At 37.8% G+C, this 25,812-nt stretch overlaps 1 protein-coding gene and 1 long non-coding RNA gene across 2 annotated transcripts in view; one reads left to right on the forward strand and one right to left on the reverse strand.

Moving 5' to 3' along the window:
* The first annotated feature begins 6,450 nt into the window (after positions 1-6,450).
* Positions 6,451-7,392, forward strand: LOC113409745 (olfactory receptor 5V1-like). Its single transcript, XM_026663920.2, has one exon. It carries the CDS (start codon positions 6,451-6,453, stop codon positions 7,390-7,392), a length of 942 nt encoding a protein of 313 aa, XP_026519705.2.
* A 9,827-nt stretch (positions 7,393-17,219) lies between these two features.
* LOC148130449 (uncharacterized) overlaps positions 17,220-25,812 on the reverse strand; it is a 484,585-nt gene continuing 475,992 nt past the window's right edge. Inside the window, exon 2 of the long non-coding RNA XR_015749971.1 lies at positions 17,220-17,298. This is a non-coding gene — a long non-coding RNA (uncharacterized LOC148130449). The remainder of the gene's footprint in view (positions 17,299-25,812) is intronic.

Here is a 25,812-nt window from a genome sequence, read left to right on the forward strand (position 1 = left end):
GTCAGATATGCCTTTATCATCAATGATGTTACACAAGATTGTAAACTTATAACTATTTAAAGTTTCCCCTCTTCCAAATTCAGGTAGAAAGAAGCAGGTCAAAGACCAGCCTATGCATATTCCAGTTACAAACTCAATAGCTACTAGGAGCTATGCACTTATAATGGTACAGTACTGTTTTTATTTGTTTTGTGACTCACACAGAGAGGTACTATTACGTCCTGAACATTGGATGAGAACAAAAAAAAATTATTTAGGTCTTTGGGTTATGATAACCTACATAACTCTGGAAATCCTTTATTCAACGTATTAAATTTGGCCTATTACCAGTGTTTTAGAAACTCAGCCTAATTTCAAATACTGTTAAGACATAGACATTAATTTAGATACATATTTATTATGGGAATTCATATGCATTAGGACATTAATTGAGAAAAATGAAATATCCTTAGGCTTCTAGAATGAATTTGGTTTGGGGATTATCTAATTTGGGGATCATCTAATTTGCTCCTATATAAGAAAAGACAGAAATAATTCCCCTAGAAGATTTGTGATGGATTTTATTTAGAATAAACAGAAGAATTCTCATAAAAATGTTCAGATGGATGCATACATTTCCACTAAAAAGTTTATATTTGACTTAGAAGAATTTGCCATTTTTAAGAGAAAAAATACACACATTGCAGGATATGAAAATACACACCTTGCAGGATATGAAAAAAGGATATTAAAAAAAAAATTCAGAATAAGATCCAGTTGTACACTATTGTATTATTTACAATGATACCTATTTATGCAATAATATTTTTTTTAAAACTTCATCTTGTTTTCAGTATGCAGTCTGTGGGTACTGGAAAATAATTTGTTTTGTTCTCTTGTTTTGTATCAAAAACCAACATTATCCAGAAGAGGTTTATTGTACAGAGGCAAGTATGCCAAGAATTATAAAAAATATATCTCAACATTTTTAAAATGGAAAATTCCCAGATGCTGCATAATTACATCTGTGAATACAAAGTTGCTTACCAAAATAAATAAATATCACTACAGTTCTTGAGAAGAATTTTTCACTTCTCATTGGGCATCTTAGAATTGCCAGCTTAAGGTAATTGTTATTTAGAAAGTTTGCTTTCTTTATGGGAATCTTTATCTAATCTCCTTGGCCAGCCTGTAGAATATAAGCTGTAAAAGTATAGTATGAACATGAATGTTTTCAATTATTATCTTTTGATTCAGTCTGGGGCTATTTCTTACTGAAGCATGCTACGGGGTAAGTGGGATCAGAGTTAGGTGTGGATGATAAAGAAAAATATCTTGGAGTAATGGTAAAATAGTTCAATTAAGGTGTTGAACAGTATGCATTCAGAGATGGCAATATCACAATAAATCAATGGATGAACAGCATCCATTTCTTTAAAAGTGGATCTAGAGAAGGTTCAAATATTTAATTAGACAATTAAAATGTGGTTTTTTTTTGTCTCCAGAAAGGAGACAAACAATAGGGGATATGACTGAGATATTTAAAATTATACATGGTATGGATAAAGTAGACAAGAGTCTAACGACACCTATTAGAATTGACAATGAAACTATTGATAATTTCTGGTAGATGTCTTCTTCCTGTTATGATAGTTATGATTACTATTAACTATAAAGGAACCTGAGTCAAGAAATATGCTGTGCTGTAGCATTTGCTACTGCACAGAATATTTGGTATGTACAATAACAATAAATGTATTCATATGCTATGATGCGTATATACCTATAAAAATCACAATCACAAAGGAATTTCCCTGTGAGATTCTATGTATATAAAAATTAGATTTTTGAAGAAGCAGGATAGAAAGAACATTGATGTCTTTGAACTTTGATGTTGGAGAATATTGTTGACAGCCATGAAATCAAACAAATGGATCATGGAGAAAATCAGAGTTTTATTTGGAAAACAAATGGAGGCTAAAATTGACATATTTTGGATATATTATGGAAAAACTGAAATAATATAATGTAATGTAATATAGTATAGTATAATATAATATAATATTTTGCTTCATCATCTTAATTGTGGAAGCATGTTCATTACATCTCAAATAGAGTAGTTCTTTTGTCTTATTCCTTTCCCAGATGATAACCCAGCAATTTATTTGACGTTATCTTATTCAGATATTCTGGTTAACAAAAGTGAGTCTATGCATCTTGTTTATTTCAATTAAACATAATTGATTATGAATTGCTTAAAATTTTTGTCCTAAATCCAAGCTGATTTACCTTTATTCTAATTGCTTCAGTTTGGATATATTATGGAAAAACCTAGCTCCGCAATGGGATAGGTGAAAAAAAAAAAAAAAGAGGATGGCAAGCAATAAGATGTTCTAAGATGTTTGCCTGGCTTGCTTTGTATTTTATGCCAGAGATCAAATATTTTAGAATCCCATATTGTAGATTTAAAAAAGCAGAAATTGAACTGATTTGGAAAAGAATGAGCCATGGTGGTGTAGTGGTTAGAATGCAGTACTGCAGGCTACTTCTGCTGACTGCCGGCTGCAATTTGGCAGTTTGATACTAACAGGCTCAAGGTGGGTAAAATGAGGAACCAGATTGTTGGGGACAATATGCTGACTGTAAACCATTTAGAGGGGGCTGTAAAGCACTGTGAAGTGGTATATAAGTCTAAGTGCTATTGATATTCCTGTTGATACTTCAAATTTATGCCTTTGTTCACTGAATAAGAGAAAACAGATTATCTAGAACTGTTCAGATTTGGCAGAGAGATGGTCTTAATTACTCTTTTGGATGATCTTTTCCCCATTACATTATATTATTAAGTGTCTTAAATTCTTAGCAACTACATAGACTTTCTCCATGACCATCTATCTCTAGGCTTTTCTTTCAATCTTCAAATGGACCACTCATCATCATTGTGACTGAGTCCAGTTTGCAGCTGGTTGTCATATTCTTTTTTCCTTTCCTCCCAGCTTTCCCAGCATTAAAGCCTTTTCCAGAGAGTAATGTGTCCAAAGTAGGATAATTGTGTAATGTGTCCAAAGTAGGATAATTTGAGTCTGGTCGTTTATCTTTGGGTTGATTTATTTAATGGGCCTTTTTTTTTTTTTTTTTGCTATCTATGGTGTTCTCAGGGGTCTTATCCAACACCAAAATTCAAAATCATCAATATTCTTGCTACTCTATTTAAGTAAAATTCAATATTCACTTCCAGAGTGTTACAGGAATACCATGGCTACTTGGAAGTGCCTGAAGAAATTGAGAGTTGCAGCTGGCTATATTTTGTGGTAGATTTTATCTTACCAATTAAATATTGTCAAAGGACCGCTTGGTAAATATCTGCCCAAATCCTTAGAAATTGCTCTAGGTGATTCTTATTGTATGTAACATCTGCATGAAAGGATCACACATAGGCTTATACTGCTAACCAACTGTTAATGTCCTTCCCTGACAGACCTTACAGATGTGTCAAGACCCTCTGTGTCTTTTAAAGTGTAAGAGATGTGAAAGATCAAGCTAAAACTGAATTCAGATAAAAATTGAGTTGTTGCTAATTCCAGGGACTATACTTTATGGTTAGGGAAGTGTGATTCTGCTGGATTTAGCATTGATAATAAATCAGTATTACTAATAATATATCTAGCAAGAGAGACCTTTTCAAGTTTACCGATAAACCAACTTTGCTCTACTAATTGACTTTAATGTTGGGGAGAATTTGTATTCCTTAAAGGCAGGAATATAACATGAACAAGAATTAGTGAAGCAGTTTTTGTAATGTTTATGTAAAGATTTATTTACAGAAAACATATAAGTAAAGAAGAAAAGCTTACCACTTTGCTAGCTAAAACCTATCAGAAGGAGAATCACAAGAGTGTTTATAAATGCATATTTAGGGAACAAAAGCAGAAAGGAAGATACTCTGAGATTAACAATATCATAAACAAAAAGCAGGCAAAGTAAAAAATGCACAATATGGAAGGATTGTTCTAGCCCACTGCCCCTCAGTAAATTGTCACGTTCTGAGAACAGTGCATCTGAAGCCAAAATTTAAAGTCCTTTTTGACAAAGTCGGTTACCGTTCTATAATTGCTATTATCTCTTAGACTCTTTCAAACTCTGGGCACAAGCTTAATGATTCTATCTGCTAGCATCTCTTCTGATGAAGATTTCAGTTCAGTGAGTCCCCCATCTTGAACATCTCACACATAATAATATTTTAATGTCTTTGTGCATTGTCCTAGATGTAGCATTATCCATTGGGAGAACTGAATATATCCCTGACAGTTTCAAACATGACTCAGGGCTCACCTATCCCATAGTTCATTAAAAATTTACAAAGTCACAGAATCTGTTGAACTTCTTACTAGCTTAAACTCCTACTTTCCAATAGCTCACAAGTTCATTAATTCTGTTTGATGTCTTTTCATCAAGGAGGAAAGAAAAAAAGTACCTGATCTGTGTTATTAATACCTTTCTATCTACTCCCCACTGCCCCAGTTTTGAGTGCTAAAGCTGAAATCTGTCAAATAATTTTTGATACTGCAGCAGGTGGATTTGTGTACTACAGATAATCTTCAGTAGTGGGTTCCAATCTGAAATCCATTTGTTGCGTTGTGGGAAAAGAGACTCGAGACCCAGTTGACTTTTTCCCTTTTTATTTTCTTTCTAGTAATCGCATGTGAAGAAACCGCGGCAGCCTTTTTTTATAGCCGGCTGCTTACGGCTCGTGGCCAATGATGGCTCTTCAAATCTCCCGCCGCCACGGACCAACCTATCATAGGTAAGTATGCAAATATATAACACCTTTTATGCCCTCAAATTAGTTACTTAACCTCATCTGCTCTGCACAACGTAGAGCTTTTCTTTGGCTCAGTTCAATGTCTCACCCTTAGCAGTACTAAATAGGAAGTACTGTAGGATCCTGTACACTGAGAGATTCCTCAAGAGAAATCCCATGTATTAAGACCAACTTGGCAAGTTTAAAACTTGTGGACTTCAACTCCCAGAATTCCTGAGCTGACATGACTGGAGGAGGAATTATGGGAGTTGAAGTCCACAAGTCTTAAAGCTGTCAATTTTGAAGACCCCTGTATTAAGAGATAGTGTGCATCCTTATCCTTTCTATCCTCATGATGAGGGAAAGGAAAAGAAGGAAATATTACTTTTGAAGTATATCGAAGAGGAGTGCCAACATAAGCTCTCCTTGGAGATGAGGGCGGCCTTCTTGTGACACGTTAGGAGAAAACATTTGTTATATGCCCAATTTTTTACCGTTACGATTACATTTGTGTTTCTTCTCTTACTGTTAATTTTTGTGGATATTTTCATTATATCTTGGTAAGCAATGCAGTAAGGGTGAGAGTGACATAACCTGTAATACAAATAAATATATCCAGAATCTATAAATAGTTTTGCTGTGTACAGTTTTTGCTGTTTATCTCACTGTACCAGACTGATAGAATTGTGATGGCCCTGCTCCATAAGGAGATCCAAATTAAAACATCCTGACAGATGGCTACACAAGCTTTGCTTGAACAATTTTCTTAGAAATTGATTGAATGATCTCCTCTGGCTGATAGGAATTTTTTTGTGTAACCTGAATCCATTATCTAATTCTTATAGTCTAATTCTTCATTCCATCATTTTAAGGCATTTTAAGAATGCTTTCACATGCCCTTTCAATCTTTTATAAAGGCTCATCCATCCAAATCCCCCCAAAAATAAAACATCTATAATTATAAGTAATATTATCTATTGATTAGTTGATCAATCCATTTCTCCTTCAGTCATTGCAATTTTCTTTTATATCTAGCAGGCAAATAGAAATCAGGAATGAAATTGAGACTACATAAAGACTTTGAAAACTATAAAATTCTATGAAAACAAAAGGGAAAAATAGCTTGCATATATAAGACAGAAACAGTTTGGTTATTTAATTATAGTGAGCATAAATATTATAGTACATAAAATAGTAACATAATCAAGAGCATCCAATTTTGTTTTATTACAAGTTATCAGGATAAATATATTGCAAAACTGAAAGCTGTGCTATTCAGGAACTTACTGGAATATAAAACCGGTATGATATTTATGTTAAAGAACTTAAATTTAGTTTATTTTTTTATATTCAAGCAGTTGTGGAAATAATTCTTGATTCTATATATCTGTTACCTGTCTATCATATGTATGTACATTTCTTATAAAATAACTTTATAATCAATTAAATTATTAATTGGAATTAATAATTATTTAAAGTAATTAATTAATAATGGAAGCAATGAAACAATGCTTTTTGAAATACACTGGATTCACACAACACCCAGATAAACAATATTAATGGTGGTATATGAATCCAGCCAATGTGTTTTTAATGTCTTATATCAATTGAGTATTGTATTGGTCTTTGAGATTTTTTTTCTTTACCTTTTCAGAAGCAATCCTATTGACATGGAAAACCAAACTTTTATAAAGGAGTTTATTTTCCTGGGTTTTTCAAACCATCTTGATCTCTATATTTTATTTTTCTTTATGTTCTTAGCAATCTACACAATAACTTTAGTGGGGAATGCTCTGATCATCACCTTGATCAAGACTGATGTGACTCTGCATTCACCTATGTACTATTTCTTGACAAATCTGTCCTTTCTAGACATTTGTTATATCTCTACCACAATCCCCGTTATGCTCATTAATTTTTTTCGACTGAGGAAAACTATCTCATATATAGGATGCATTGCCCAATTGTTTTTCCTCATTAGTTGTGCAGGAACAGAATGTGTACTGTTGGCTGTCATGGCATATGATCGATATGTGGCTATTTGTAGTCCTTTGCATTATTCTAACATCATGAACCTCAGTGCTTGCAGAAAGATGGTAGGGTTCTCCTGGTCGTGTGGTTTAGCTAACTCATTGGTGCACACCCTTCTTGCATCATCCTTAATCATCTGCAAATCCAATCAGCTCAGCCATTTCTTCTGTGATGTCCCCTTGCTTTTGAAGCTTTCTTGCTCAGATACATCAGTGAATGAAGCTGTACTCCATCTAGCTAGTGCTTCGATAGGACTCACCCCCTGCCTCTTTACACTTATCTCCTACATCCGCATCATTGGCACCATTCTGAAGATCAACACCTCCAAAGGTAGAGCTAAGGCTTTCTCTACTTGTGCTTCACATCTGATTGTGGTTATAGTATTTTATGGTACTGCTAACTTCAATTATAACAGGCCTAGTTCAGGATACTCTCTGGATATTGATACGTTGGTTTCCTCTCTATATTGTATTGTGACCCCCATGTTAAACCCAATTATTTATAGTCTTAGGAATAAAGAGGTAAAGGCCAGCCTAATGAAAATGAAAAAAAAATTTTTTTCTTTGGCAGTTAGAACTTGAGCAGAGAAAAAAGAAGTCTACAATATTACCAATATTTAGGACCCAGGTGCGTAAAATATTGCTTTTCCAGATACCATCCAACCTAATCATATTAAGATCAACTTTGGAGGCTCTGTTTATCATTTCATTGGATGGCTCACCCATCTGAAGCTCTAGTACCCCAGTTATGGAACACTTCCCAAGATAACTTAAACTGCCCTCTCCTTATTTGGCTTCTATACTAAAGATAAATCTTTTTACGCATCCATTTTGAAAACACTAACAGATCCAAGATTAAGCTGCAGTTTACACTATTATATTGTGTTTTTTTAGAATGAGTCACATTTTATTTTTATAATGGTTGTTAACAATTATTGTCTTATTATTAATTTTATTGTTGATTCATTAATATTTGCTTAAAATATTTTTATTAGTTTTCCTGTGGTTTCTAATTAAAGAAGCTGTAACTTAAAATGAAACCTTTAATAAAAACATTTCTGTGGTCACCTAAGGGAAATTAATTTGCAAAGAAATTATCAACATTTCTCATTTCTAAAGGAATTATCCCGAGAGCAATATATAATTCAAGCATTGTCTGACAGATGTCTATATTTGTTTTATGGCCTTCTTTATTCTTGGAGGTAAAAGCGCCACTTTTGTACATGAGGCATTTTTGGTATTCTGAAATGATCCTAGAAGAAAGTTATGAAAGAAACTTCAAAATGATCTTGGAATTGTGAAATGTTGGAATATGTGCACATAATAACTTGGATATTCAGAGAAGGGAACAAAGGCAATGAATGTTGCTGCTATTGTCAAAGACATCTACAAAAATTTTCAGAAGCAAAGTATTGCAAATATGCACTTATATGCTAATTTTAATGGATTGTTTAAGTTTAAAATAAAAGGATGGAGGGTGATAAAACATGAATTCCTAACTATAGCAATGGCAAAGATGATGCTATACAGATACTCTGTGTTTTTTTTAACACGGGAAATTACAAAGAGTGAGCATATGGAAACCAGCCAGCTGAAGCAGCATTTTCCTGAAAGAATGTTTCTCAAAGATTTTGTGTTTTAGTTTCTAATAATTGTCTATAAGCAGAGATGGGATTCAGCCAGTTCAGACCGGTTCAGGCAAACCGGTTGTTAATTTTTTGCGCAGTTCAGAGGACCGGCTAATCGCACTTCTGGCTAGCCCAACCCTCCCACTCACTCCTTATCTTGTCTCGCCTGCCTTGGCTGAAGACTAGAGTCACACCCACGGCAAAGCTGTTGCTGCTTTCTGGTTCCCTCTCTTCCTTTGCCGCTCTTTGCTCCTTGCCCAGCTGCCTCCCATGTGGCCACTCTTCACCTGGCCTGAGAAGGTAAAGCTGATGGCAGGGGAGGGGTCCACCACGCTCAGCCAAAGGGTTGCTGGGGAGGGACACAGTGAGGTTTGGCCATCTTTTTGTCTCTGGGAGGGAGGCCCAAGAGAAAGTGCCTGGTCTGGGCACACAGCGCTCCAGTGAGGCGCTGTCCCCGAGGGTTGCCCATCTGCTTACCCACTGCCTGGAAGAGGCAAGTTGCCCTGTCATGGATTGGATGTGGGACCCGAGGGGGGAGTGGAGGCTGAACGGGTGGCAGCCGAGAACCTGGCCCAAAAGGAGGCAAAGCCTTGCCATGAGGCAGCCCTTCAGCTGAACAGATATGTCTGGTGCTGTGGCAGCAAGGGTGAGGCAGCGCAGGCAGGCCAAAGGGGCGGTAACAATGGCCGAAGCCTTAGTGTGCCAGAGTGAAGCACAACTTGCTTTGCGCTGCCCATTCTGCCTTTTTCACTGTACATTTGGACCAGCTGGTGGCACCCAAGGCAGCCTTGGTTCCCGATGCTTCGGCTCGGAGCTGCAAGCTGCAGCTGGGTTCAGTCCTAGCTTTGCTGTCCATCACAGCTAGGAATCTCAAATAAAGCCAAGAATGAATGCTTGTGTTGTAACCAATCCGGGTGCTAGACAGGCAGACACAGGCAAGCCCCCTGTGAACTCCATCATCTGCCGAGGAGCCCAGCCGAAGTTTCGCTTCCTGAGGCACCAGAACTCCTGATGGCGGGATGGGGTCCTTCAGGCTCTTAGCTTTGCCACCTATTAGCTCCTGCCCCTCCCTCAGCCTCAGCAAGTGGCACGCAAAACTTCAGCCAGGTTTGTCAAGAGACAGAGTTTGCAGGGGAGTGATCTAGCACCCAGGCTGGCTGCAACCAAACATTTGTTCTCAGCTTTGACATTCCTAGCTGCAATGGACAGCAAAGCTAAGTTCGTCCCCCTGTGCCGATCCAGCAGACAAATCAGGAAAAGGGGGTGTAGAGAAACACTCCTCTTGGTATGAATGGGTCAGAGGGGGGCAGAAATTCCAACTTCAGCATCAGGATGTGGCACGGAACTTTGTACGAAGGCTGGAGGGAAGCACCACTGGCTTGCTCATGCTCTCCCTTCCGAATCTAGCTTGATGCAGTCAGCAGCTCACATTGCCCTTTGCAAGCCCACTGTTAGTGAAGCTGCACGCTGGCGAGGGCTGGCTTTTTGCCTAGGTTTGTCCAGCTGTTGGAGGGAAATAGACAGGGGCCTGGGGAGGAAGCTGTTTTCCCACCGACAGCCAAACAAACCTAGGCAAAAAGCTAGCCCTTACCAGTGCCCAGATTGCAGGCTTCCAAAGAGCAATGTAGCTCCACCTGCATTAGCTCCACCTCATTACTTCAAAAATCTCTAGTATCTATGACATGGTACATATGATGCCTTTTATATTATTTCCTCATTTTTGTTGGAAAATGGAAATATTATTTTTCCAAGGGATATTAAATGTGTATAACCATCATGATTCTATCATTTCATTTTCCAATATCTATTCTCATCAAGAATAGTAAATACCTTGATTACTACCAAATGACACAAAACTTCAATGACTTATTGGGTCTATTGTTTCAGATATATTAATTTATCTAAACAGAAAAACAGAATGACCAAAAACAGGTAAAAAAGTGGAAGTGGGATTGATTGTCAACTTCCTGCTGGCTTCCCCATTGAATTTTATTATTATCTTTATTGTCAGAGCACCCCCCTCAACACAACTCACAGTGAGGACAGAAGTCCCTAACCCAGTCCTAATCCTATTACACTATGTGACCTTGTTGCACAACATGCCAGACCCGCAAGTCTATCATACTCTTTTGACATGAAGTTATTTTCCATTCAGAAGTCTGACTGTTCTTCAGCCCGTTGGTGCATCTGGCTATGCTTCTATATCTCCTACCCAATGGTAGGAGAGTGAAGAAGTGCTGACTGGGATATGAGTCAGTCCTGAGAATTTTCCTCACTCTTCTAAGACAGTGAGCCCTAGTGATGTCATCTAGTGGTATCAGGGAACAGCCCGCAATGTTTTGTGCTGTGCTCACTACCCTCTATAATGTCTTTCTATCCGCGCCTGTCAAGCCAGCATACCACACCGTAATGCAATATGTGAGGACGCTTTCTATTGTGGACCAGTAAAAGGAGGTCATCAGTCGTTGTTCCACATTATTCTTTCACAAGACCCTAAGGAAATGGAGTCTCTGTTGGGCCTTTCTCACCACCTGGGTTGTGTTGATTTTCCAGATAAGATCTTTGCTGAGGTAGATTCCCAGGAATTTAAAGGAGGAAACTCTCTCCACACACACACCCTCGATGTAAAGTGAGGTGAGTTCCTCTCTCTTCTTCTGGAAGTCTAACACCATCTCCTTTGTCTCGCTGATGTTTAGGTGCAGGTGGTTTTCTATTGTTTTGAATTTCCTTATGGGAAGCAGACCAGGAACTGAAAAATGTATTTTCCTTCCTTCCATCTTTCCTTCCTTCTTCCCTCCCTCCCTCCTCCCCTCCTTCCTCCCTTGGTGGGTCAGGAATGGTTTGTGGGAGTGCACAAGAGGTGCTCTGTAAAGTAAGGCATGGTGCACAATGCCAATATGGTTTGGGGAAGGTGCATGCAATGCATGAGAGGTCCTGTGCAGGTCAATGGGGACATGCAGGATTGGCATGGGTCAGGAAGGTTGCATGGAGGTATTTTGAGTAGCTGCCACAGCTAAAGCACAAAGTGGCTGAAGTTTGGGTGGGGGAGATTTTCCTGACCAACTTGTGACCTTTCCTGCTGACTTTTCCATTGACTTGTTAGAAATTGTCAGGGAGTGCTGGAAACAAGGATCACATGACTGTGGCTGATCGTGGCACATAGTTGCACTGAAGGAACAGTACAGTACAGTACAGTACAGTAGCATTAAAATGACCACAAGTCTTCCCAATTTCATTCACACAGAGTATTGAGATCCAGCATTCTGTAAGTTAGCCCATTTGATATACCTTGGTTCAATAATTCAACAGATGGTTCAAATTCAACAACAATAACCAAAACCCAAAAACCCTCAAAGGGCAGACTCAGTGGACCAATAGGTCTTTTTCTGACATTAGTTTTCTACATTTCTAATAATTCTTCCTTTATGATATACTGTTTCACCTAACTGGATTTCAAATAATTGATCTACTTACCAGTTCTTTAGTCTTTGCTGTGATCATTGGCTCTCCACTTTTATGAAGATGTTAACTATGCCTCCTCTGGAAGTCAACTGAGGAATTCCATTGATCAATTAGATGCAATTAGATGCAATTAGGGCATTGTATATATTCTATTTGGCTCAAACATAAAAGTTCAATTATCAGGTATCTCAATTACCCAAGTTAAGATTCAGATTACCTTGCGTATAACTTTGTTCCATTAAAGCAATAAGAAAATCCCTTGGCATAAATTAGAAATATTTATTTTTGTTTCATAGGTTAAAAATGTGGTATCCTCAGGAAAATCTACTTTGTTAGCAAATATGTAGCTACTGCAAGACTGACAAGAAATGTGTAGCCTTCTCTTTTTATTGATTTGTAAGAACCAACTGTTCTTAAATTTGATATTCAGAAAAGTAATAACATTACTAATTGTAATTTCTTATGGGAAAGTAGTTGACCACAATATTTTTTTTTTAATTTGAAGAAAAGTATATGCCTTTTCTTTAAAGTACCATTACTGTCCCAAGGAAAAACCTTAACTTCCTAAAAAGGAATATACTGGCCAAGCATTTTATTATTTCATTTTTAATAAAACAAACATATCACCTTGTAAGGGAGATGGGCAGCATAGAAATTTAATAAACAAATACATATTTATTTATAAATTTTTGATATACTTTCCATAATTCATCCAATGTAGAGCATATACATTTAGCTTATCCCTGCTTGGTTTCAAAGAGTGAGATTGATATATGTCTGCCTGAATGTTTACAAAAAATCCTTATTATACATAATATATGAAAAATCCATTTTTCAAAATGTTATGCTAATGTTATTATTCCCAAGACATGTTATAGGCAATGGGGATGTTTATTTACCAAGTATTATAGATTTAGATATTTATATTCCATACTATAAACTCTTTCCTCCCCATCTCATCCTACAACTTTTAACAAGATGCTTTGTTTTCTGCAAACATGTTGGACCACAAAGACTGTAAGCTTGTTGTTAAGGGCAGTTTGTAAGCGCCTAGCAATTTCAATCTTTCAGCACTATTTTCTCATATATTTCACTTGCTACCAGTAGGGATGTTTTCAGCTATTTAAAAACAGACTCATTAGGGATGATAGCTTTCTTTTGTTAGGGAAAGCAGTGTGCCCACTGAAAGCTCCTTTGGTATTCTCCGTTTTCAATTGAAAGATTTTTATATCATAGTAATTAAAGAAAATCTGGAAAATGGCATGTGGTAAAAACATCAGCCAATTCAGTCATAAATATTTGGAATATGTCCAGGTGAACCATATTTATGTTAGAAAATTAAAAATGCAGACCATATTCTCTGAAAGAATACACTTCTACCCCAAAATTAGACAAAAGCAAACTGCAGGATAGAGTGTATTATGGCAGGAAACAAGCCTCATCAATTTATTTGGGAAAAAAATGGTGTTTGGTGGTTGGCTATACCCACCCACAGCCACCATTTCATGAATAGGCAGGTTTATCTCCTAGATTAAATTATAAATTATAAACTGGAAATTCAAGCGCTTAACCTCAACACATCTGCAAGGCTTGGGGAAGGTTACAGGCAGAAAATAGAGAAAGGGAATAGAATGTTAATAGGCAATGTCAGAAATCTAATCAATCACATGACAAAACAGTGGCTTTTCAAAAATTAAAATATATGGAACTTGAGAATTCTGTTTTTATAATACATTTTTAAAAAATGTTGAAAATCTCCACAAAGAAACAAAGTAAATTATTCTTTTAGATATTCTCCTCCTCCTCACAAGAGGGCAGCAGAGCCTGGTAGTAAGTAAATACATGTTTAAAAAATATTCTATTAAGTATATGGCAAAAATAAAGCAAATGGAAACTGAGATTTTATATTGCTTTTATCCTGTAACAGTCTCCAAATATCTACTCCATGAACAACAAAGCCCTAACCAAATACCATCTCTTAAAAATTGTATCCCATTTGTTGTAGTTCTCTCCAACTCTATTCTTTTAGATCAGGGGTGTCAAACTTGCGTTGTCATGGTGTCATCACGTGACCTATCATGACTTTTTTCCCCTTCGCTAAACCAGGCGTGGGCATGGCCAGCACATGATACATCCAGTTCGCGGGCCACGATTTTGACAGGCCTGTTTTGGGTAGTATATCCCCCTTGCCTGCCTGCCTGCCTGCCTGCCTGCCTGCCTGTCAATATTCAACTTGCTTTGCAGAACATGACTTTATGTAGTCTCATATATTTTCTTACATTGTCTCTGCTATGTAGCACTCTCTCTGAATCATCCTTGTAGAATGCAATTTAAATAATTAGACATATGCTGAGATGCTACTCAGATATGTTATTTGGAATGTATCCATAAACTTGAACATACCATATCAGTGACCAAATTATGATATTTCAGCTGATTTCCACTTGGGTCATCATGCCTGACCTAATATTGTTATTTCTATCCTAATTACTCTTCTGCTTTTTCAGTGGTTTTGAATTAAATGCTTCTGAAGCATTTCTGTTCAAAGCTGGCTGACATAAATACTGTATGTGCTAATTTTAAAAATTTAAAACAATGAATATTTGAAATAACATTCTGTATCCTGATGCTGATGGAGTTAGATATTAGTCAACTAGTTCATCTCTTTAATAACTGCTGTAGCTAAATATGACAGGACATTGTGTGTCTTTCTGCCTTAGCAGAATTACATCTAATTATATGGGAAAATATGAAATAAATTAAACTGTTGGATAGGCATACTCATCTGTTGATAATACTTAGAATCATCCTTAGCCAATCTACAAGGACTGGGATTCTGATGCCTTGTTTCATAGAAACTCTAAACAATTTATCAAGTTAACTCTGTTGAAGAACCACAACTGTTTCAGATGAAAACAATGATAAAGCCAAGAACCAAGCACCATAGCAACATTTATTAGAAAAAAATGTTGAAAATAGAAGGAATGATGCAGGTTATTCTGTTATCAAATCTGAGGCGGGACCATGGCCTAGAATTGGCATACGTGTTCTGTAAGCAGATGGTTCCAATTAACTAGTCAAAAGATATTTATAGTTAAGCAAAATCTTTGAGCTAAAACATATCTGCTTGAAAAATTTAAAGAACTGGGTGGAAGAATAAATAACTCAGAGCTATGCAAAGTGTATTGTTGCAATAGTATTGAGGCAGTTTTAAAAATCGGTACTTGCAACTGAAGATGCTTTTCTTAATAATGTTTAGAGTAGCAGAATTGATAAACAAAGTTGTTACTGGAAAATCATAGATTTGATTGCTTCTGAAGTCAAATAAAAAGCATTTTTTAAATAACTTCATTCATTCATTCTTCATCACTCAGTCACTCACTCACTCATTCTCTCATTTGTTTTATAAGACTACTCAAATAAAAATATGATTAGGGTCAGTCTATCGCATGAAATCACACAATAAATAAAACCAAATCATATAACATTTAGACATATAAATATAAAATCCCAAATATAAAATTGTGACCAGGCTCCATAACAACCATTCAACTTGTCCATAATACCTAAAAATTTCTTTAAAACCTGGACTATGACCTCCCTGTGGGAGTGGGTTGATAAACTGAATTAATAATCCCTTGGCTTGCTCTGTGTGTGAGTCTAGATTGTTAATACTCTATTTCCCCTTGTACCCAAACTATGTTTGTTATAACAAAGCTTATCTTTTGCTTTTAACAACCAGCTTTTTAAATTAAACATTATTATTTTAAGACAATTTTACTGGAGAAACTTTTATAATAAAAACAATGCAAATATTAGAAAAGAAACAAAAACATAAGAAAGATTGGTGAATAAGGAACAAACAAAAGAGAAAAAAACATAGAATCAAAAGAGAAAAAGCATAGGAATAACAAAATCAAACAAAAGATTACAATACTTAAAATCCTTCTCTCTCTCTCTCTTTTATATATATATATATATATATATATATATATATATATATATATATATATATATATATATATATATATATATATATATATCTTTGGTTATTCGGGTTTTCTCCCACGTAAAATTGGAAGTATCTAGGCGACGATTCGATGTCTCATTCATCATCTTCAGGCTTGTGTCTTCGGCTTTGTGCTTCTCGGAGTAATGTGAGCTTTCAGCTGCTTCTTCCTTTTAACTGCTAGTGGGGGTGTGACTTGATTGGGTGGGGGCTTGGGTGTGTTCTGATTGGCTGGGGATGTGTTCTCATTGGTTGGGGGTTTGGCTGTGTTCTGATTGGTAGGAGGTTGGCTGTGTTCTGATTGGCTGGGGGTGTGTTCTGTTCAGGTGGGGGCTTGGTTGTGCTCAGGTTAGTCTTATTTGCTGTGGGATTTGAGCTGGTGAGCTGTGATCCTGTTGTTTGGCTTCGCGTTCGTGGTCGTGCCACATCTTCTTGGTGGGCATCAGTTCGCTTCATGTATGGGTCGGAGGGGTTTGAAGCGGGTAGTGATGCAGCTGCGGTACGGCTTCTGGTCCGTGGTTGTGTCTCATCTTCTGTGTGGGTGTGAGTCTGCTTTCTACGTGGAAGTGTGGTGGTAGCATCTTGTGTGGCCCTACCCCCCTGTCCATTTACTCAGAGCCAAGCTGCACTAAAAGCCTCCAATACAGGAACACAATGTTGCCAGCCAATCAAGACACAAAAAAAAGCCACAAAACAGACAGAAGATATTAGAAACACCAATCAAGCAGAACACAGCAAACTCCAAGACCAATAAACACAGACCAAGACTCCCAACCAATCAGGATGAAGAAAAAACCATTCTGGCACAGCAGTAGGCTAGCCCCAAATTTAAAACTGAAACAACTGTAAAAGTCTGACTCACAGACGAACACAATACAGAAGCCTGATTATGGCAGATGAGATTCTGCTGAAACGTTGCTACAACTTTAAAAGCACAACTATAATGACGTGGGAAAATACCCGAACAAAGCTGTATACCATACATGTAAGTACCCGCGAAAACTTAAAAAAACAAATATCAGACCTCTATGGGGAGGAAATAAACAGCCAGACCAAAACCTATGAGAAGCTAGAAGTTAAAAGAGCAGGAATACTATGTGACCTCAAATTCCTACGCAGCTGCAGAGACAACAATGCAACACCAACCTGCTTCAAATTAACATTTCATCACAGCACAGCAACTATTATACGTATCCTGAAAAGAACTGAAATGGCTGTACTCAGGAACGAGCTCCACAGAAAGAGATTCCAATTGGATCAGTTAAACAAAGATTTGCTGACACTACACCTGGAACTGAGCAGCAAAATCCACCCTCTACTTTGGGACAAGATAAAACAACTTACAACTTGGAGAGCTGAAACTGAAACCACTTACAAAAATGACAAACTCTTGAAGAAACTAAAGAAATTAGAACATGACAAGAAAGCCCCCAACAACTCACAACAACACCCGAAACAATTAGTATATAACGTTTCCAACAGAGAACTCACCAAAACAAAAACAGATGTCCTAACCAAAGGATTCAATTATGCTATAGCACCCAAAAAAATCCCCACAGAATCCATCATATGTGCAGTAGAATCCAGCCTAACTAAATTAAATACAGATTAAGCTGATAGAATAAGACACCAAGTTACTAACATCCTATGCACAAGCAAACCACCCAAAAGCAACTTGCACAAAGAAGAACTAAAAGTGCTGCAAGCCCTAAAAAAGAATAGCAGCATAATCATACTTCCAGCTGACAAAGGGAATGCCACAGTAGTAATGGATAGAAAAGACTACGAAACAAAATTGACAGACCTACTCCAAGACTCCCCATACAAACCCATAAACACGGACCCAACCACATATCTGGAAAAATTAACCAAGAAGAAAATTATAACCAGCCACATGAGCAAAGAGATCCAACAGACGATCATCCCAAGAGAAAAATCTTCCAGATGCCCCAAACTATACGGCCTCCCAAAAATACACAAAGAAGGCATACCTCTCAGACCCATAGTCAGCTCCAGAGGAGCACCACTACAAAACCTAGCTAAACACTTAGCAAAACAGCTACAGCCCCATGCTGAAACAGCAGCTTCACATGTACAAAACTCATACCACTTCTTGGAAATGATCAAAGATCTACACGTGAAACAAGAAGATCTGCTTGTAAGTTTCGATGTGGTTTCACTATTTACTCAAGTCCCGATAAAAGAAACTCTTGAAATCATCAAAAATAAATACCAACCAGCTAAACACCTCATGGAACTAACAGAACACTGCTTAACCAACACATATTTCATATACAAAGGACAAAGATACAAGCAAATTGAAGGAGCCCCTATGGGATCACCACTGTCACCCGTCATTGCAAACCTGTTCATGGAAGAATTCGAATCCAGAGCCCTGGCTAATGCCACCCACAAACCCAAACTATGGTTAAGATACATCGATGACACATTTGTGATTTGGCCCCATGGAAAAGAAAGCGTAAACAATTTCCTAACACACCTAAACAGCACACACCCCAAAATCAAGTTCAACATGGAAACGGAAACAAACAACTACCATTCCTAGATGTACTAATCTACAAAAAACAGATGGCACACTAGGACACACCATATACCAGAAGAAAACACACACCAACCGCTACCTCAATGCCCAATCCCACCACCACCCAGCACAGATAAACTCCGTGGCCAAAACACTAATTGCTAGAACCAAACGCCTGGCAGACAAGACACACATAAAGACTGAACTATGCACCCTGACTAAAGTACTGACAGCCAACGGCTTCCACAAAAGCAAAATCACCGGCTTGATCCACAAAAGCACACTGAGACATAATGGAGACCTAGAAGATGAACAGACCTATGGAACAGCTGTCCTGCCCTACATAAGAGGTACTACAGACAAAATCAGTAAGATACTACACAGGCATCACATCAAGACTGCCTTCAAAACAGACAGAAAAATAGCAGCCATCCTTAGAAACCCCAAAGATAAAATTGACCTGGAAAACCAAGGCATATACGAAGTCCCCTGTGCATCATGCCCGGCCACATACATTGGACAGACCAATAGAAGAATAAGTACCCGCCTGGATGAACACAAAAATGCAGTAAAAAAGCTGTAGCACACTTCCTCACTAGTCCAACACATGAAAGCCACAGGTCATAGCATCAACTTCAATGGCACCAAAACCCTAGCCACTATAGAAAACCCCAGCCACAGAATTATCAGAGAAGCCATAGAGATTGAAAAAAGACCTGAAAGCATGAATAGAAGAGATGATTCCACCAGACTGTCAATCATTTGGAAGCCTGCACTCACAAAAAAAAAAAAAAAAAAATCTCCACACCACTAGCCAGGCAAACACCTGGGCACAAACAGATCCCCCGATACCTCCAGCTCAAACACACCCCAACCAGGCACCCAGATGAAACCTAGCTTCCTAACAAATGATAGCCGTCCATTTACTCGGAGCCAAGCTGCACTAAAAGCCTCCAATACAGGAACACAATGTTGCCAGCCAATCAAGACACAAAAAAAGCCAGAAGATATTAGAAACACCAATCAAGCAGAACACAGCAAACTCCAAGACCAATAAACACAGACCAAGACTCCCAACCAATCAGGATGAAGAAAAAACCATTCTGGCACAGCAGTAGGCTAGCCCCAAATTTAAAACTGAAACAACTGTAAAACTCTGACTCACAGACGAACACAATAGAGAAGCCTGATGATGGCAGATGAGATTCTGCCGAAATGTTGCTACAACTTTAAAAGCACAATTATAATGACGTGGGAAAATACCCGAACAAAGCTGAATACCATACACACACACACACACACACACACACACACACACACACACACACACACATGAATGAAACCAGAAATTACTGGGTTTTTTTGGGCAAGCCCATCAGGCATGATAAAATAATCCTTCAAGTTGACCACATTTCAAACAGAAGTTTGAAGGAGCTTATAAAAATGTAAAATTTATTTTAAAATGTTTATAAAAATCATTATTACTACTATTCATCTATTACAATAATTTAGCCTAGTTACATTTGCAGGCAAAACTTTTTTTGTGACAGAGATGAAATACCTACTGATTAAAATTTATTACATCTAAATGTTTTATTTTAAATAAAAGAATAAATTTTTTTGTGCTTTCTAGATCCTTTTTTGTTTGATTTTGAGCTTCAGCATTGCCTAGACTTAATATTAACTTGTCCTCTTTGTTTACACTATATATTTAAAACCAACTTCTGGAACCACCTGTTGGTGTACATAATCCTTAGTCTTCTCAGACATGGTTCTGTCAGGTAGGATTAAATATCCCTTCCATTCCACTTAAAGAGTGTAGTAAATCACAAGAGATATTGCGTTTACAAGAGATGCTGTTAAGAAATCACAGATGGATATCCTAGAGATATTCCATTGTAGTCAATGATTTCTAAATAAATGTATAGAAGTAGATGTGTCAATAGTTACTTAAACATGCCAAAAATGTCTTCATTTGTATATTGTCTTCCATTTCAGCTTTTTCTTCAAATTGAGCTACTTTAACTAGAGCTGTTTAGTAGTTGACAGTTACATAATATATGCATGATTTCTGTTCCCTCTGTTGTGACATTCCCATTAAACATTATTCAGTGGAAACATTATTTCTTTTGTTTGCTTTATTTTTTTCTCTTATTACCTTTATTTTGTACTATATAATGTTGAACATTCTCTTCAAAAACATGCCTAGTTATGATCACTTATCATTTTTGCTCATGGGCACCCATTAAATTACATAATTCTTTTGCTCTCAAAATTATCTATTTTTCCTTTTAGTCATTGTCTTCTTCATCTTCTTTTAACCCAATTTTCAGCTTCATAATTATTCTCTCTTCATTGTCTGTTCATATATTCTATTCATGGAATATAAACAATATTTTGCCAAAGTAGTAATTTGATCAATTATAAGCAGTAATAAGGAAGGAAACATTTAAATTTCCTGCCTTAAAGATGTGTCCATTATTTTCTCACCAAAGCTTATAGAAAGACTGTAATGCCCTTCTTTTCAGACCCCTTTCCTGTTCCATGACCAGCAACAAATAGTCAGGCCACAGAAATAAAGGATTGTAAGACTAGTTGCTGTGAATGGCTAACTGAATAGATTCTTACTGCATTTGGAGGAATTCATATGTTGCTCCAGACATTATAATAAATGAAGAGAAATGTCAAATAATATATAAGCAATCTAGTTCATTCATTTGCTGATATTGTGACTCCATTGAAAAACCCAGGTGACATGTTTTTATGAGTTAAGAGATTCCAGATGTGGGCTTCTAGTTTCTGTTAAATTATGTAGCTCAGTACTCAAGAAGACATAATCATTTTTTTTACATGCCAAACTGGCAGTATAGTTAACAGAAATTGCTAACTGCAAATATAGTGTTTCACAGTTCAAAAATGATTGGTGCTTTTTCCAACTATGCAGTCTCTCCCACATGATGCAGACTCTAGCCAATAAGTTACGGTTTAGACAAATATTGCAAAAGTAAAGACATTAATATATTTCAGGAAGGCTTGGGGTTTTCTCATATTGGCAACAAAAGTTAAAAGTGATTAGGCAGTTTCTGTATAAAATTTAAGAAAATGAACATGAAAAATGAAAAGAATAAAGTTTTAAGGTATAAACAGAAAAATTGAGATTTTCAGGAAAATGGAAAATGGCGAGTAGACATTGTCATTCTAAGATATGAAACAATGTTTCATCAACTAATTCAATTAATGATGTGTTGTAGAATCTTAACTCATGATTTTTAATATTGAACTACAATTTTTCCTCTGCAAAGAAACAATGCTATCCTCAACGTTTGTTGCAATATCCATCTTTGCAGCCATGAAAACATCTACTGATCCATCTTACAGTCTGAAACATGATACAGGAAGTTCTTCACTTAAGACTATAATTGAGCCGACAATGTCAGTCGTAATCAAGGATGGTCGTTCAGTAGGCCACCATGTGACATATCTGATTCTAAGAACTTTCTTGTAGCAGTCGTTAAGTGAACATAGTTGCCATTAAACACATTAAACAAAATAAGTTAATTGTTTTCTATGAGGCATTTTTGTATAAATGCTGGTTTCTGGCAAAAACATCAGAATTCACAGTAATGTGACCACAGATTTGGTTGTCATAATGTGGGTTTGGTTGTCAAGTGCATAAAATATGGTCATGAGATCATGGGGAGTAACTAATTGAAACTTTGAATCTGAGTCATAAGTAGCTTTTTTGGGATCCACCATAACTTTGACTGGTCTCTGAATAACAAGTCACAAGTTGAAGACTACAATTCAAAGAGGGTTTTTTTTTTCAGAAGAGAACAGGGATTAAATAGTAGTGGATTCCTTCTGGGAAGTCTAATGATTTCAGAAAAATACCACAATGCATGTGTTATAAAATGCAAATAAACAGTATCTGGTATTTTCATGTTGGAGAGCAGCAACCTTATTTTGGAAGATCCCAGGTTGCTTATAATGGAAAAAATATATATCTCCATATTATTTAAGCAAAAGTTTAACTCGCACTAGTGATTAAAACATTACATTCAAACACATACAAATTATTTTAAATGTCATTTGTGCAAATACTCCTGAAAGAGTGTCTATGCCATCAATTTTTCCAATGCAAGACTAGTTAGAATTTATTATTTATCAACTCAGCAACGGATATTACAGATTAAAATATATTTTTCGAAGAACTTTTTTTGAAATCCTCTGAGTTTATATGAGAGATGTTCCCAATGGATTGTGACCTTATTCTCCAGGGTTCTATTGCTATCTAGCAAACAATTTATAAAACATTGACAAATTGAGTGTCAAGTTCCCCAGGCGCAGCCGGTTTACAAAGACAGTAACAGTTATTTTAGAAGCCTGAGGTAGCTGTGGGACTTGAATTCACCATCCATCTGCATGCATTTTCTCAGGATTCTTTAGTTTAAGATTTTATTATTGTTTCTGGAATGAGAGAGAAGGAGCAAGATATTTTTAAATGTGAAGGTAAAATAGCAAAGCTGATTTATAACTCTAAGATTTAATAATATATGCATGTTTCAATTATATGTCTGGCCTTGTTATTTAATTCAGTATCCAAAATAAATTCCAGTTACTTAACAGCTGGTACAAACATAAAAATTAGTTAGTGTTAGAGCATACAAAGAACAGGAAAAATATAATGCCCCCATCTTGATGCTTCTGTTGCTTGTACATAGGCCTCAGATCAAATGCTTTTATTTATAATAAGGCCTTCCTGTGGGAAATTGCATTTGTTCACATAAACATTTGAGTTCAATGCTGGGAAGGTAGAGTCTGTCATCTACTTGTCTGAAACCTAAGTCATAACATTTTTTTTGAAACACAAATCAATGTTTAGAACTAAACATCTAACACCAATCAAGCCATACATATCATCTCAGTCAACTGAAATATAATTCTAGTACACTTATCAGTTTGACAATCTACAATGGTTTGTGTGGCTATTCTCGAGAGAGAGGAAGAAAAGTCAGGGCAATGGCCAGAAAAGAGACATCTCAACCAGTGGTGGTATTTGACTGGTTTGCACCGGTTCAAGAGAACCGTAAGTGACAATTTGGTGTGGGTCACCAAACAGGTAAGTGGCTTCTGCCCCCGACCTGGTCTCCCAGTCGCTGCTCACTTGCTTGCCCTGCTTGCCCAATGCTTGCTCACCCCACCCAATGCCCAGTCACTCCTCACTCTACACTGGGTCTTCATGGCTTGCCTTTTTAAGCTGCCTTCCCACATGGTGCCTGTGCCACAACTGAGCAGCCCTGATCTTCCTGCCCATAGGTGAGCCTGCAATTTGTGCTATCCCCCGCCCACCATCTCCAGAGCTTGCCTCTCCCCTCTTCCACCGTTCCAGAGCTTGCCTCCCCCCTCCCCCACTGTCCTCCAAGCTTGCCAGGGGGCATTCCCACTGTCCCTGGGCTCGCTTGGCTGGCTTTGTTGCTGGCACAGCCCCATACCAGGCTAGCCTAGCTAGCTTCCCCCCCATCCCCGGGCTCGCCTGGCGGGACTGGGAGGATGGGCGGATGTCCCGGGGCTACACATGTTGTGCACAATTTGCAGCAGCACCAGGACATGGCTCCCAGAACAGCAGCGCCATGGACACTTGCTTTCTTCCTTTTGTTCCCTGGGAGAAGGAAGAAAGCACCGCATGTGCAGCCCCAGGACATCCACCTGCCCTCCCAGTTCCCGGACCAGCAGCGCCACTCCTGGGGGCGAAAGGAAGAAAGGAGCAGCCGCAGCATGGTCTGGCCACTGCCATCACTGCCCGCTTTCTTCCTTCTCCCAGGGGAAAAAGGAAGAAAGGGGTGGCCGTAGCATGATCTGGCCACTGCCGCCGCCTGCTTCCTTTTGTCACCCAGGAGAAGCAAGCAGTGGCAGCGGTGCTCTGAAAGGGAGGGTGAGGACTCCTGGGGCTGCCTCCCATAGCATTGGCGGAAGTGCCTCTGCCACCACCCACTTCCTTTTGTCGCCCAGGAGAAGTGAGCGGAGGTGGCAGTGCTCCAAAAGAGAGGGCAGAGACTCCCAGGGCTGCCTCCCGTAGCAGTGGTGGAGGTGCTTCTGCTGCTGTCTGCTTCCTTTTGTCACCTGGGAGAAGCTAGCAGTGGTGGAGGTGCTCCAAAAGGGAGGCCGAGTGGATGTCCCGAGGCTGCTTGCTGTCTTCGTTCTGCCACCGCCCGCTGCTCCGGAGCTCACCAGATCAGTTTGTCCCAGACCAGGTGTGTGTGTGTGAAAGAAAGAGTGTGGTGTGTGTGTGTGAGAGAGAGAAAGAGTGAGTGAGAGAGTGAGAAAGACAAGAAAGAAAGAAAGAAAGAAAGAAAGAAAGAAAGAAAGAAAGAAAGAAAGAAAGAAAGAAAGAAAGAAAGAAAGAAAGAAAGAAAGAAAGAAAGAAAGAGGAAGGGAGAGAAAGAAAGGAAAGGAAGAAAGAGGAAGAAAGAAAGAGCAAGAAAGAAAGAGAGAAAAAGAAAGAAAGAAAGAGAAAGGGAGCAAAAGAAAGAGACAAAGAAAGAAAGAGGAAGAAAGAGAAAGAAAGAAAGAGAGAAAGAAACAGGAAGGGAGGGAGAGAGACAGAGAGAAAAAACTGCAATTATTTTTAATTGTTCCATTATTCATCATATATTAATATTTTACACTGTCCCTACACCTAGAATGATTTTACTGCCTTTCTTTTGCCCAGGGCTACCACATATTTTTCAGGCTTTACATGCATAGTCCAGAGCATAATACACGTGTGTTTAACAGAGTTGAAAGGGACTTTGAAGATCTTCTGGTCCAACCCCCTGTTCAGGCAGGAAAACTGAGGATGCCAAACTCTGAGTAGAGGTCCTGGGAAAAGTGTTAGAATAACAGAATAACACTTAGAAGGACCCTTGGGGGGAATCTTATACCATTTCAGAGAAATGGCTGTCCAGTCTTTTCTAAAAAACTTCCAATGATGGAGCACCCATGATGGAGAACTTCTGGAGACAAGCAGTTCCACTGGTTAATTGTTCTCACTGTCAGGAAGTTTCTCCTTAGTTTTAGGTTGCTTCTCTCTGTTCAGTTTCCTTCCATTGCTTCTTGTTTTGCCTTCTGCTTCTTTGGAAAATACATTGCCCCCCTTTCTTTGTGGCAGCCCCTTAAAAGCCTGTTGCCTGGGTTTTAATTACACTTTTTAAAGCCTTTCTTATATTTTGATTTACACTTTAATCAACTTATTGAATGCTGATCTATCCTATAAGCCCTTACTGGATTTTTATAAACTTTTTTTTCCATTTTCTTATTGTTTACTTTGGAACTTTAAAGCTCCTTTACTTTTATTGTAAGGAAATTGGTGGCGAGAGAACTCA

This window comes from Notechis scutatus, chromosome 5 (assembly GCF_049901735.1).
Source record: "Notechis scutatus isolate UNSWTSFEM ecotype Mainland chromosome 5, rNotScu1.2, whole genome shotgun sequence".
Lineage (NCBI taxonomy): Eukaryota > Metazoa > Chordata > Lepidosauria > Squamata > Elapidae > Notechis > Notechis scutatus.

Bases quoted from the DNA above. Each gene is read 5' to 3' on its own strand.
- LOC113409745 (XM_026663920.2), top strand. From the start codon at position 6,451: ATGGAAAACCAAACTTTTATAAAGGAGTTTATTTTCCTGGGTTTTTCA.